Here is a 15,367-nt window from a genome sequence, read left to right as displayed (position 1 = left end):
CTATACTAGTTGGGATGAGGATTTAATAATGTATATAACTGTTGAATCAATTATGTTGTATATATGAAACCAATACAAAATTTATGTCAACTATACTTCAGATAAAAAAACACACGGCACTTTTATAATGATTTTATTGATTTTCATCTTAACTGACTTGTGGTCTGAGAACATACTATATGTGGTTTAAATCTTTGAAATTTGCAGAGACTTGCTTTATAGCTTAGTGTATAGTCATTTTGTATAAAAGACCTGAACATCTCTGAAAAGAATGGATAATCCATAATCAGTGGGGATAGTCTTCTCTATATGTCAGTTAGGTTTTTTTTTTTTATTGTATTTTTCAAATCTTTCATATATTTACTTAGGTGTTTTTTTTATCTAATTGGTTTATCATTTACTGAGAGGTGTTTTCAAATATCTTACTATGGTTTAAATTTGTCTATTTCTTCTTTATTTCGTTCTTTCATTTATACATTATGAGGCTGTTATTATATACATATAAATTTAGATTTCTTCCTGGTTAATTAAAACTTTTATCATCATGAAGGGTTCCACCTTGTATGACATTAAGATAACTGTACCACCTTTTTATAGTATTTTTGTAACATATACTTACCCATATTTTTTCTTCATGCTTTCAGTATACTTACCTTTTAAATATGTATCTTGTAAACAGAGTGGTTTTTGAAATCCAATTGTCAATCTGTCTTTTAACATGAACATTTAGTCCATTTACATTTAATTCAATTATTTATATGCTCTACCATGTTGGTGTTTGGTTTCTATTTGTCCCAGTGTTCCCATGTCATTTTTTCTTTTTTATGGACTTTAAGAGATTAACATTATTTCATTTACCCTCTGTTATCTTGTGGCTGCACATTCTTTTACCATAGTAGTTACCCTAGAGATTACAACAAGTATTCTTATCAAATGTGTGCCAATTATCAATTTGTCACCTCTCAGTTCCAAATCCACTCTTCATTGCCGGCTATGCACAAAGAAATATTTCTCCTTTGCTGGCTTGTATGAAGTTTACCTGTCTGCAGAGGGCACTGGAGGGGTATGAAGAGGAGGAAATGATTCTTTGGCTCTCATGTCTTAGTTTTTCCAGAGTTGGGCTTCCGTGTGCGAGATGAGCAGCCGTGGCTGGCAGCTGGCACCTTCCCTGGCAACCTCTAAAGCAGCCTTACCGGAGGGCTAGGCGACTGCAAGACACCTCCACGGACAGCTTTCCCAGCACTACTTTGCATGGCTTTGAGTGATTTTTCAAGACATTTAGCTTTTATATTTTTTTTGGAATTGGCAGATGCTTATCCATGACATAAGGAAAAATAACCCCTAGTGCCAAGATTACCTCTACGGGTTTCCTTTCTCTCCTGATTTGGTAAGAGTGGGTGTGGTAGAAAGTGGTTAGGCTACGGGTATATTTTCTAGGCGGAGGTAACAAGATTTGCTGCTGCCGTGGATGTTAATGCAACGTCTGAAGGAGGAGTTCTTAGTTCCTGGCTTAAGTCACAGAACTAAGATACTAAATACTAGAGGGGGGGAGAGGGCAGGTGATGTGGAGACAGGTAGGAAAGAACCATCTAAGGTGAGCGAGAAGGGAAGTGAGGACATATAGGCTGCGTGGATGGGAGGAACTGTGTCGTCAAAGGATTGTTAGAGTCTGGATATCGGAGATAACTGGAAAGACAGCACGAGAATAAAGTTAGGCTCAGTGGTGAGAAAAAAACTCATATTTTAAAATAATCTTTTATTTTTTCATCATGTATACTTTAACATATATCTATTGATATAAATCACATTTGTTTTTCAGTGATAATTGAATAATTTACTATATAATGTAAATCACAAAATATAATTCCTGCGTTCCAAGCACTCCATTATGCATATTGTATGAGGTGAACCAGAATAATCTCACATCATTGGTGTTAATCTTAATGAGAAGTAGATAATCAACTTTTCTATTACTAAGTGTAAATTTAGATGTTTAAGGAGATAAATCCAACATTAGATTCTTGTATCTTCAGAATTAAAGAATATATACATATAGAATGAGCAAAATCAAGATGTTCAAATCAGTGAGGGGTAGGAGTGTGGGTGTGGGTCTGTGGTCTGGAAACATTAACATGTAAAATAGAAATTCTATTAATACATTTTCCTAGGAATAAATTTGGGCATGTTGTAATCATGTGAGTGTCATCATTCACTACAGACATTAATGGAAAAAGATAAATAAGTTGCCTGTTTTAACAATTGAAACAATGTTTTTAAATGTTCGGAAGAGATTTTCCTAATTTTTTTCAAGATACAAATCTTTATTCTTGATTTTATATACTGATTTTTGTCTACAAAACTTACTAATAGTGTTCATATTTTTTATTAATCAAATATCTCTCTATTGGTTAGAATTTATAAACTGCATTAAATAACACATTTTGTCACTGAATCAAGATAGTGTCAACCCTAGTGAGATTTCACCTTTTATGGAAACTTCTGTAGCCCTGTTTTGGTAAATACATGATTTACACAAAACATTTTGAAAAATTGAATACAGTTTATGAACTCTTACTTGACCATTTTCATGGACCCTATTTGGGGAACCAATCACTGAACAAAATGTCTGTTTTTACATTTGCCTTTTTAAATTCTATCTTATTTTTTCTCCTTCCTATTTTCTCCTTATGCTCTCTCATTTGTCTCCTTCTCTTTATCATTTTCATTTTCTAACCAAACTCCTGCCCCCACTCCCCCCCACCTTTCCTTTGTTCTCATGTCTTCTAGGATTTTTTTTCTCGTGTTCTGCTGCTTCTGTGCTTAGATTCACATCTCCTCCTGGTAAGCTTCGTTCTCCATAGAGAATTTGTTCCTATTGGGTTCATTGGTTCTTTCAGAGAGAATTGCAGATGGAATAAGTTAAATACTAATAATCTGGCTATGTAGTAATCCACAAACAAGATATGTAAACAAATCACAAATGCAGCATGTAATTATCCATTGCTGATGTAAATAAGGCATAGTCTCTGGTGTAAGCTTCTCATGCTCAGGATGTAGCGTCAGTAAATTCTTAAATGTTTCATGTTGCTGGGCATCCCTGTGAATTAAAGATACTGTTTAACAACAGTACAAATCTCATTTTAATACTTTTTCATTTTTTATTGCATTGGGGGTAGTTTTTATTCTTATTCTTTAGTTCAACTTATACAGTGTATGATGCTTTAAGATAAGCAAGAATCGAAATCTGGAATGTGATCTGAAATATGACTCTCCTCCCAACTTTTTACAGATTCACCAAATGACTGTAGGTCACATGATTCTCCTGTTCATTTCATAAGATTGATAGATCCAACATTTATTGTTCACTTACCATGTGCCACTCACTCTTCTAGAAGTGCCTTCCACATATGACACAATTCTGTGAAGTAGGTGCTATTATTATATTAACTTTACAGATAAAAATCTGAGACACAGAAAGGTTCATTAATTCGCTGAAAGTTATAGGGTAGGTGACAGAGCCAAGACTTTTAACTCAAGAAGTCAGATTCCCAGTTTGAGGTGCTGACGACCATTCTTCATGGCCTCCTTGAGGCCACAATTTCAAAATGTAGACACTGACCTCCCAACTCTCACTGCCTTCATCTCTGCTCCGTTTCATTCACCTGCTGATACCGAAGACCTTTGACCCATCTTCTTTCAGAGGTATTCCTTCTCCAAGACCTTAGACTCAGTGCTTTTTTGATTCGCTATCCTTACCCTTCATACCTCCTGCTTTTTTACAGCTACTGAACCTGCCCTGATCATCTCTACATGTAACAGAGGTTACACCTGACCTTTTTCTCCCAGGGCCACTTGTGCCTCTTTCCTGCTTCCCCTTACTTCTCTGTCATACCAGAAGCACTTCCAATGCTCTAATTCACGCTTCAGTTTTCTATCCTTTAACTTCACCTCCTCCTTCTGTCTGGAATATTCCTTTCACCATCCCTTAAGCTTATTAAGAACTTCACACAATCTTCAAGCCACTCTCCTAACACCTCCTCCCCTACCCCTGCCCTTCAGAATATGACCTTTTCCATAATGCTCTGACTGGACATCTCGGAAAGTCAGGTGTACCCTCTGTCTCCTCGGTTTGTCTCCTCATGCTACACATAGTCTGTACGACAAACACCGTGCTTCTTAAGCCTGCCTGATAATCTACTTACATATGGATTCCCTTAGCATCCCTTCCAGCCTGTAACCAGAGCTTAGAAGACCTAGCTCAATGCCTTTTGGTAGACTACAGTATGGAACAAAGAACTTTGCAACTTAAAAGAATGTTCTATTCCAATCCTTCTTTTTATTAGTAAGGACGGGGAAGCCTAGTCAAAGAGGCGAGTCACACTGACAGTGGAAGAGAAAAATGCACTTGTTCCTTCCTTTGTCGCATGCGTATTACGAATGAAAGAATGTGTGCACTGGGCATTGTGCTAAGCACTAGGGACAGACAGGCAAGAGTGTCTACTTTAAAGAAATTCAGAGTCTACTGACTGGAAGAGACAACAGATTGTTACAATATCACATGACGGGATAGCTGTTTGTGGAAGAAATAAATGAATATATAAAGAAATGCACAAGTCAAGGAATTTTAGTAATTATATCTTTGTAGTAATATTATACGATCTTTACAATAACAAGTGTGTGGAAATAGGTTTTGCAATTCACTTAGTAAAATCACATCCCAAGCAGCAAAAAGAAATGTCATTGGATTTGTAGCAGACACGCTATTCTTCATCAGCCTGAAAAAGAGGGAGGTCTACTGGAAACCGAGAAGTGATGTTTCCCATCTTACAGTTTTTAGTTTTTCTCCCTTCAGTTTTTGCTGTTGCTTTTCTTCATGTATTTAGCTCTAAACATTTACTGACTATCTGGGATGGTTTTTGTCTTGTTTGCTAATTAACTCTATGTTCACCTCAACATTCCATGGGCTTTGGTCTGGATGTACTTACTACTCATTTTACTTACTTATTTTTAAAATTGAATGTTCTTACAATGTTGGCTCTTATTGCCCCAGTGAGGTTTTCTGAAAGGCACAGAGCCTGCTTAATTTAGGTGGCAAAGGGGGTGTGATGGGGTTTAAGATACGTGACTCCCAGATCTAGAGGATGCTTACCTGAGAAATCCCAGGTCCACTCTATCCACAGTGCGTCAGGAAGGACTTCCAGTTGGGGGGCTTTAGGGGGAGCTTTATTTGAAAATGGTTCCAAAACCTGTAAAAGAGATAAAGCAGAGGAATATATTTTGGAAACTCCCATGTCTGCTCTTTTGCCAAGATCTGCTTAGTGCCTGGTACTCAAACCTCCCTAAGGGGCAGCGTTTCTGTACTGTTTCAGCTGTTCACATAGCTTGGCATTTTTGAGTGCTGAATTTAGCCCCTTAAAACATGACAACTATGTCTTATTTTTATTTTACTGTGATGTACCTCACTTTAAGAAATTCTCATGTGGAAATAGAGATCTATATTCTGTACACAAATGCATTAGGACCTGGTATTGGAGAGGGCGCAGGTAAATGAGGACCCTCTGTACATTATTTCTGAGAAGATCTGGCTTCCTGAAGGACGATTTGGTAAGAGTACAACAAAAAACATATACCATGTTGGATCCAACAGCTCCACTCCTAGGAATTTATCCCAAGGAAATCACTGTGAAAGTGTGCAAGGCTTGTTTATTTGCCAAATCACTGTTTCAAATTGTGAAAAGTTAGGAGCAATTTAGACATAGATAGAAGATTGTTTAGTAGACATGCAAGCACAAAAGTACGTGAAATATTATTTTTATTAAAAGTACATGTGTATGTGCTTGTAAGCAGAAAAAGAAATTAGATACCAAAATATAAACTGCTCTCCTGGGTAGTGGGCATTTTTTGTGGTTTTTACTCTTTTTTTGTATTTTTAAATATTTTTTTCAAAATTTCTAGAGTAGATATTTATTTTTATAACTAGAAAAATATTTAATAATCTAATAAATTTCATTTAAAAGCAACAAAGATAAATTGGTCTGTGACTCCTTCCCAGATTCATTATGAAGTTGTCTTGTATCTATGATCTTTTTAATCAAAGCAATATAACAAAATATCCTTAGTATCAATATCCTAGAAGTTTCCAAGATGGAATTATTTTCTTAAGAAAAGTGACCTCTTGAATCTCCCCAAATGTTGCTACATTTCTTTTTTTCCAGAACAAGAAGTCAGGTACATGGTCTGTTGAAACTGAACACAACCTGGAATGGTTTACAGCTGTTAAAATGTTTGAGGTTAATACCGAGGATACACTGATATGCAAAAAACACAGGTTACAGAACATATGTATTAGGATTACATTAAAAACACCAGCAACAGTAAACCCCCACCCCCAACTATATGGAATGTTTTACTGAAAACAAATATATTTAGAGAAATGTTGATACGCCCAGAAACAGGCCTGTGATGACATTCACTGAGCTGTTACCAAGCGGTGCCCTGCAGAGTGGGTGAAAGGGGAAGCAGGACACAGGCTGTTCTGGGGGAGGTGTGGGGTAGAGCTATTTACTTCTTTATTTTATATATTTCTACATTTTGAAAATAGTTTTAATAATTTAAAAACATTCAAAAGGAAATAAGTAAAAAAAGAAATATTAAGATATGCCTGTGCTTGCAAGTGATGCCAGGGTTCTTGTTTGCAGAGTCGAAGAATGCACTTAGCAAACACCCAAGGTAGGAGAGCCGGGGAGAGGTGTTTTTTTTTTGAGAGATACAGTGAGAGGACAGAGCTCCTGGCTCACACCAGGAGGGGACAAGAGAGCCCGTGCTGGTGGTGTGTTGTCTAGGGGTTTTATAGGCAGTTGAGGATTTTGGGGAACTGGACAAAAGGCTTAGGGTGTGGACTTGTTAAGTGGTCCCTGAATATTAAAAACTAACTTAACACAAGAAATTTACTACTCTGATTTCTCCCTGGGATACCAGCATCTGGGTCTGGGAGCATATCAAACAAGGCCACCTGTCCAGCCCCCAAGGTGGGCTGAGTTATTGTCTGTTTGCTAAAGAGTAAGTTAAGAATTTTGCTTCTAAACTTCCTGAATGTTAAAATGCAATCTTATCTTTAAGGTGGAATCCTTCCTGCCTTTAACCATGCCATCTACAGCTGGGGCTGCGTGCTAAATTAGCTGCCCAGTTTGCAAATCACCTCATCAGATCTGAAGGAGGAGAGACAGCGCACAGGCCTGGGCCTTTTAGCCTGTTAAAGGGAATCTGACACATGATTACAAATGATAGCATAATAAAACCATGTGCTACTCTTCTTTATCTGGGAAATATTAACTGATCTCACTGAAGAATGACTCTGAAGCTTAATGTTTAACACAGAGCTTTGGCAGGGGGTTTCCTTGCATGTAGTTACATTGCTCTGACTGTAAATATCCTGCCTTGCTTTTTTCTGGAGGCCCTCACCCTACTCTGACTACACCCATGGTCCCTGCCTCACAAGATCAAGGCAGAAGCCAGATAGTAATTTTTGCATATTTAAAATTAAATTCCTGCATTTTTCAGTGGATTGGTGATAACTGATATGAAAGTATACTCTGTCTTGGTGATTATTTTGCAAATATAAAAATGACAAATGGGCTTTTCTAACATTTCAACTCAAAAATTCCAAATATAGTCTTAAAGATTATACAGAGTTTTGCAATGAGAGGCTTACATGGTTTTGAAGTGTAGGCAGGCCTAAGTTCAGGGCCATTACCATTAACCAACTAGTCCACCAAATTCACACTGGAGTTGGGCAGAAGCAAAAATGTGACAAGGGAAACAATTGTCTTCAATGACCACATCTTTGCCCATGAAAACCTCCTCCCCATTTTTGCCTTGGGAAACATACCCTGTCCCTCGTATAATATCCTTTCCTTTTCTATATCAAAACCCACTTCCAGGAGGGATCACAACATATTTATATGAATGTATACATAATGACTGTTTAAAATGTTCCTTTTTTAGCCAGATTTACTTTTTAACAAAAAGGTTACCAAAGGACTAAAGCTCTAATGGTGGAATGTCATATATCCAACAGAATTTGGGGCAAAGTCAGTCACTGACGGAACTTATATATCCTGAACATCTTCTGCAGTGGCCACAACAGGCATTTTCAGACTTACAGATGATGGTATACGTCAGGATCCCGCTGAAGCCGGGTTTGGAATCCTATATACAAGTCATCCCAGAGGAGACCATTCTTCACCACGTGCCTGATGACGTCAACCCGGCTCCGAATCTGAAACAGATATGGAAAACTAGCAGGGGCAAGCCAGGCAGCCCAGGATACTGACCACTGGCGTCCCTGGGAGAAGAGCTGCCGGTGATGGCAGGAGCCTGGGGAGTCCAGGAGAGAGTGGAAAGAAGTCACCCTGAGTGAAGCAGAAATTGAGGGAATGAAAGCAGGAAATGACCAGGAGCTGGCAGGGGCGTGGCGGCTGAGCGCGCAGACAGGCAGGGCCGACTGCCGGGTTCAAAGCCGGGGCCCAGCTGCGTGAATTCGGCAACCATTCTGCACCGCATTTTCCTCCTATTTCTCAAAGGATTAACTGAGTCTATGTGTGTAAAACACTTAAAACAAGGGCTGGCACGTAGTAAGCTTTCCCTCAACGGTGCCACACCGTTCTTCTGAAAGCTCAGTGTTCTGGTCTCCTACCTGAACATTCAGAAGCGGAGCAGAGCCTGCGAGTTCACAGCGATCTGCGTTTCTGGACTGCCACCGAGCGGTATCACCGTGATTAGGTGGCCAAGGCCCTTACTTTTAAAGAATTCCAACTGCTGACAAGGAAGCTGTTGAAGAGTCAAAGGAGCACAGAATAGAAGACAAGCAGAGCTGGTTTTGAGTCTCAGCGCAGCACTTACTAATCATGGGACCTTAACTTTGCTCGGCCTTGGTTTTGTTTATCACAGGGCTGTTGTGAGAAAAAAAGATGAGATAATTTATAAAAAAAAGAGCGTGAGGTAGCTCTTGTAAGATAGTAAGATTGGACAAGGTTTTAACAGCTCCTTAGTAGCAGTGTAAAAGTTTACCAGGAATTATTTCAGTATCTGGCATCATATTTTTTTTTCCTGATCAAGACTGTGTGAATGGCAGCAGAGGCCAGCTGTCCCATGGGAGGCTACTAATGACAAAGAAGGATCGGCAGATTGGCATTTTGGATTTATTTCTCTTTCTTGCACCATTCCTACAAAATGATTCTATTCATTGTGAACTGAAATTAAAAAAAACCCTGGTCAGAGGATCTGTCCTTAGAAACATGATCACACAGTTTGTCCAGGGTGAGGACTGACCAGCTAAGATGCAGAATCAACGTCTAGGTCCTCACAGTGGAGGCAAGATGGGCTTTCTTGACCTTTGTTATCCCGAGAGGAGCACCTGGGAGCACTGGGGATGGGTCTGAGAATTTCCAGGGGGTAAAATAGGAAGGTCTTGGTGATTGATTAGACTTGGAAATCAGGGAAAAGGGAAGACTTGAAGATTACTCCCCTATTTCTAGTATGGCTCACTGGCGGGCGAATGATGCCGACAATCAAGGTAGGAAAGGAGGAAGGGTTTTGAGAAGGAAGATGAGTTGAATTTTGAACAGGTTTAAAAAGAGGTGCTACAGATTTTGGAAGTCTGGGTGATAATATCTTGCAGGAAAGTTGGCTATAAAAAAATTTAAGTTTGGAGGGAACAGGGCAAAATCTGGGCAGGATATAAGGAGTTTTGGCGTCATTAGCAGAGAAGTGATGCTAGCAAATAAGTTCACCCAGGAAAGACGTGGGAAGACTGGTGGTCGAATACAGAACTCCGGAGGAAGACGAAAGATTTAAGCGATGGCTGGAGAGAGACTTGGAAAGAATGCAGAAGAATAGGAAGAAGAGAAAACAAGGGGTAGAATCTGAGAAAGGACTTCTATTCGGAGTGATGTCATCTGTACACTTCCAGACCCAACTAAAATGTTCACAAAGGGATTACATAGGTATAAACTGCCGAAGTGAGGGGGAAACAAAGTGGGTGGTTGACAGGCAGTTGATTTCAGATAATTAACTTGAATCTGGAAAGCAGGTCAATGAGTCACCACCAAAGAACACAACAGGGCACAGGCTGCCGAATCCCAGAAAACATGAGCATGGGCGTTCAGATGTGGAGGGCATAGAGGTAGGTACCAAGGATGCCAGCAGGGGCACACGGCACTGCGTACATGAAATAATTCACCCCTTGCCTCCATCTGCGTGTTGTTCCCACCACACATCCAGACAGTTCTCTGAATAAATGCACTTGATGTGAGGAGAACAAGGGCAGGCAGTGTATTTGTGATGTCCCAAGGTGAGGACCTCCACATGTTGGTACTAGGAGTCCCCCAGCCTAACAGCTGGCTCCTCACTTTCATGACTTAAACTGGTGTCCTCCTGACCAAAAGCAGCCGAGCTCTTGTTTCATATAGCCTACACTTCCTTTCAAAAATTTGAATTAGCTTTCCACATTTATAAACATGGGTATTTCACATAAAAATCCAGATTTCTAAGTTCTCCAGAAAATTCAGATCACCTGGAGCCCAGCAGGGGGTGCCCCCTTCCAACCTGGCCTTTGTGTCCCACATGACAGTCCCCACCCAGCTTTGCCTATTTACAAGATCTGCCTTCGGTCAGTCTGCGAGCATTTAACCCCTGCCTTCAAATAAAGCCTGCTGGACAACAAATCCTATACATATACAGAAATTACATGCACTAAATTAGCTTGAAAAGTCTTTGTATGGTAAATATAGATGAACTCCTTCATTCTTAAACATCACTCAGAAAGAAAGAAAGGTCAGCCTGGGGTAAGCAACGTGCGCACCGACTAGAAGCCACAGGGCAATGCCTTCAGGTGTCCATGGGAAATGGGTTGCCAACCAGCATTACGTGCTCAGCTAGACTGTCATGAGCATGAAGCAGCAAAGTACTTCAGCGTTTCATTCCCATGCACCCTTTCTGTGACAGTCACTTAAGCCGAGAGCCCCGCAAAGGAGTGAAGCAAAGATGGCAAAGATGTGGGTGGTGTCTGGAAGCAGTTAAGAGGTGTCACTGGTGACAGATTTGCAGCAGACCGAGAGGAGCCCTTCCCGACTGAGCAGGAGGATAGAGAGCTACCAGAGCTGTGCATCCAGGAGGGATGGGGAGTTGGTGGTAGAAAGCGTACTTATGAGGCTGAAAAACAATTACTGCAAAAAAAAAGGAAAAGAAAAGAAAAGGCAACATCAGAGGGCTACAGGAAACAAGAGGAGGAACTCTTCCATAGGCACCATCTCCAAGCAAACCTCAGCATATAGAAACCTCACCAAGCTCCTGGAGACCAAACCACTGAGCCGCATTGCAGACCGCCGTGTGCACGGCAGGCGCAACGGTTCACCCTGTCGGGGTTTTCACATCTGCAGCGGAGCTGCTACTTGCTTCATTCAGCAGATGCATTAAGAAAAGGGACTTTTTTCGATTAAATATTTTTAAGTGATCTTGTTATTTTAAAATTTTCAAAGATGGATCTCCTTTAAGGCTAAGAGATACCTTAATTTATAGGTTTTGTAGATGCAGATTGGCAAAGCAACAGAGCGGCTGAATGGAAAGACCCAGAGGCTGGACTGCCTGCTGTCAGGGCCCCGCGCCCTGTTTGCTAGCTAGGTGATCTTGGGCAAAATTTTTAGCCCCTTGATATGGCATTTCCCTCATTTATAAATGGAGAATACAGAGTATCTGTTCATAAGGTTGTTGCCAAATTAGTTTACTTAATATCTAAAAAGTGCTTAAAGCTGTGCTTGGCACAGAGTTGGCTACATATTTGTTAAATAAAGGACATTTAACAGACTCCCTCTAAGATTGTGCTTAAAATGGGTGCTTCACATAGGGTTTTTTCTATATATGAAACCCAGTTTTTTTTAAACCCATAAAGTAGGCAATGGATTATTGGTTTTATAGAAGTTTCAGCATAGGATTCTCTTCGATACCAAGTCATTTACTAAACATGAAAATACAAGTCAAATTATTAAAATGTGGTTTAAGACACATCTATTATATGAAGATACACTTGAGCCTCACAATGAAGGTATTTTACATTTATAGTGCACATATAATAAGCTTAAGGGCAGACCATATATCCTTCATTTATAGTGATTCTTACATTTATACAGAATTTTAAATTACAATGCATGCTCACTTAAGTTGTCACTTGACTATCACAAAAAAACTCGTAAGGTGGGAATATGTCCTATGAAGGAAAACCCAAGGCTCGGTTGTGCACCGGTCCTAATCCCAAACTATCTCCAAAGCTTTTTCCTTTACATCACGCTGCCGCAGGTGAGGGGTTTGCTCAAAATCAGAGCTCAGCAAAGTACTTGTAGATTTATGTTGACATCAGTCCCTTTTACAGAGACACTCATCAGGTCACGTGGTGAAGGAGACACCATTGGAGAAAAGCGAAAGGAGGGCAGAGGTCAGGGTCTGAGGTCCAGTAACAACTCAGGCAGGTCAGCTGTTTGGAAGGAAGTAGTAGAGAAGCCGGTCTGTAAATGACTCAAAAATGTTTATGCTTATTGAAACATAATGATTATGTTTCGATGTTGGCTCATTAGTTATGATACATGTAGAGTAAAATGTTAACAATGCTCTCTGTGCTATCTTTGCAACTTTTCTGTATATCTGAAGTCATTCTAAAATGAAAAGTTGTTTAAAAGGAAGGAAGGAGGGAGGGAGGGAGAGGGAAAGAGAGGAAGGGAGGGGGGAGCACTTTCACCAGTGCCGCGCTTACTTCCTCATAGGGATGCTCCCGGCGTGGTCTTTCTTTTGGAAAGGATAAATCTAGAAAGTCAACCAAATAGTCATATCCTCCAGGAAAATGGTGGAAGTCCTCATCTGTCTCAATCATCTGTGCAAATGACATGGTAAAGGGAAGGAGCACATGGATCTGGTATCAAGTTCTTTAAATAATTCTAGAATGTGTTAGACCCAAATGTCCGCAGTTGATAGCAATGAGCTGGAGTTAATCTGAAAAGGGCCTCTCCTTTCTTCTCTTTCTCCCCCACTCCTCCCTTAATCTCTCTCTCCCCTAAACTAATAACATTCAAATCCTAGTCTTCTACACTAACAAAACTGCTTCATATTACTAACTTCAATCAAATTTGCAGAGAAGATTATCATTACCTTAAGCACTATTAGTGAGATATCAAATACCATTACGTTTGCAGCCTAAGAAATAAATAAAAGTAGAATGTTTCTCATCATCATATAACAGCTAAACAAATAGTTTCTTTGAAAATTTCAAATGTTTTCTCTTTTTCATACTAATTGTCCAACTGAAAACATAATTTAGACCAATATTTCCCAGGTCTTTGGATTTCAAAGACAATTTCCTAAAAAATATTTGGGAGCTAATATAGTCCCCAGTATTTTATTTTGCCAAGTGAGGACTTAAGGGGGGAGCCTACTGAACATAATGTTCTTCATGTAATTGTAGATTAATGATACCAAAATAAAAAAATAATAATAATAATTTTTAAAAAAACCTTACATCTGTTATTCTTTTATTTCACTAATGGAAGAATGCTTACATCTGAAAAATAGTAAGGGCCTAATTTTGGAATGATGCCAATTCATTCCAAGAAAGGAAAGCTGACAACTTTGTAACCACTCTTTCTTACTTCACTGTTGACCAGCAAAAGTCTCACAGTCCGGCAATGACCCCCAGGAGGGTTTTTAGGAATCACTGCTTTGGAGAATGGCAAGTGTTGCCTAATAGTTCAGGAGTTAACAGGTAAATTTGGGGATAGTCCTCACTCTGAGGGCGCTCGATCCTTGTCTTTAAAGGTGTGAGTGTTTCCTGATGCCTTCCCTAAACTTTGCTCCCTTTACACGATCTCAGGCACTAAATATAAGCCAGATACAGTGCAGCACAGAGAAGCGGTGACGCTACAGCACCTCACTCTGCTGACGGACAGTGACTGCAGCGGGTGGGGGTGGGGTTTGATGACACGGGTGGATGCTGAAACCAGTGTTGCGCATATGAAACCTTCATAAGATTGTATATCAGTGATACCTTAATTATAAATAAATTAAAGCCGGATTTTAAAAGATGTATATAGATAAGCGGCTGGTCACTCACTGACTTTGCGGGTGACCTCAGGCCATTTCAGGCTTCCTCTTTCTTCTGCACCTCCTCCCTGTTAGGACTTAATTTGCATTGAGATACAACCTTAGCTTTGGTGACTGGATTTTAACCTGAACCTCTTGGCTTATGAGCTCTGTTTCTAGGTGTTGAGGCTCATTGAAGCTCTAGCTCTAGGCTGGCCTCATGGTTTGTGGAATTCAGTCCTTACCACAGCTGCAAGGAAGAGCCCTCTGCTTCCGTGTCACCCTGTGCCCGCGTGAGTCCCACCTCCCTGCCCCACAGTTTCAACAGCTGTTTCCGCCATGCCAAAAATAAACAAAACAAACACCCACAAAAACAGACAACAACAGACACATGGCGACAGGAGGGAAAAGAACGCTCCAAAAGAGAAACTAAACTGGACTTGAGAACATTCCCTAAATTTTCAACAAGAGATTGTTGATCACATTGTCAAATCTGCTCTCTATTAGGCAATTGGTAGGGCTTAATGAATGTTTGTTGAGAAGCAAATCGTAATACAGGGGTTTTCATACATATCCATAATGCAAGAAAACAAAAACAAATAATACTTAGTAGCATACCCTGACCACCAGGTTATAGTCCTTAAATCCAGCCCAAGTGAAGTATTTTTGTATCCAAGATGAGTGAAGAAATATTTCATCTCCTACAGCAGCATTCAAGATTTTCAAATATGGTCCAAAGTCCCAGGAATCCTTGTAAATTTTTGTCCCTTCTGGAGGCTCTATGATACCCTTACTTAAAGACACAAAGGTGAGAGAACAATGGAGGCGAACGCAAATAAGGAAGGTCAAAGTCAGCACATAAATATCAATAGTCAACCAGACAGAAGACTGCTCAGGGGATTCCCAGTGGACCCCTCAGGAGTACTTCAGGGGACACAAGGGGTTTCCCAGTCAGAATACATTTGAAGATTAAAGTCTGTGTCTGGAAAAAAAGTTGGAAAACCATTGATTTTGGGCCCTCTTGGCTTAAATAACTAAACTATGGAAACGTTTCCTAAAACAGAGTGCAGAGGTGTTCCTGCTTTGCTGTGTGACTTTCTCGAGCTCCCCTTACTCGTAGGTCCCAGCAGGCCTTCCTGACTCATCCTTTACCTCCCCCTTCACTTAGCACCCCTGCACTCAGGTAGATGGACGCCTTCATGAGGAAAGGGCCTTTTCACGGCTGTATCCCTGTATTTAGCATGGC

At 40.1% G+C, this 15,367-nt stretch overlaps 1 protein-coding gene across 1 annotated transcript in view; it reads right to left on the bottom strand.

Annotated features, from left to right (window-relative positions):
- Positions 1–1,695: 1,695 nt before the first annotated feature.
- LOC108392748 (cytidine monophosphate-N-acetylneuraminic acid hydroxylase) overlaps positions 1,696–15,367 on the bottom strand; it is a 111,639-nt gene continuing 97,967 nt past the window's right edge. The window contains exons 12-16 of the mRNA XM_036994427.2: positions 14,740–14,914; positions 12,803–12,919; positions 8,163–8,278; positions 5,150–5,246; positions 1,696–3,097 (exon numbers count right to left, since the gene is read on the bottom strand). Coding sequence (XP_036850322.1) covers positions 5,171–5,246; positions 8,163–8,278; positions 12,803–12,919; positions 14,740–14,914 — 484 coding nt within the window. The 3' untranslated portion in view covers positions 1,696–3,097; positions 5,150–5,170. The remainder of the gene's footprint in view (positions 3,098–5,149; positions 5,247–8,162; positions 8,279–12,802; positions 12,920–14,739; positions 14,915–15,367) is intronic.

The sequence above is a fragment of the Manis javanica genome, chromosome 16, assembly GCF_040802235.1.
Source record: "Manis javanica isolate MJ-LG chromosome 16, MJ_LKY, whole genome shotgun sequence".
In the NCBI taxonomy this organism is placed as follows: Eukaryota; Metazoa; Chordata; class Mammalia; order Pholidota; family Manidae; genus Manis; species Manis javanica.
This window is presented reverse-complemented; position numbering and strand designations above follow the sequence as displayed.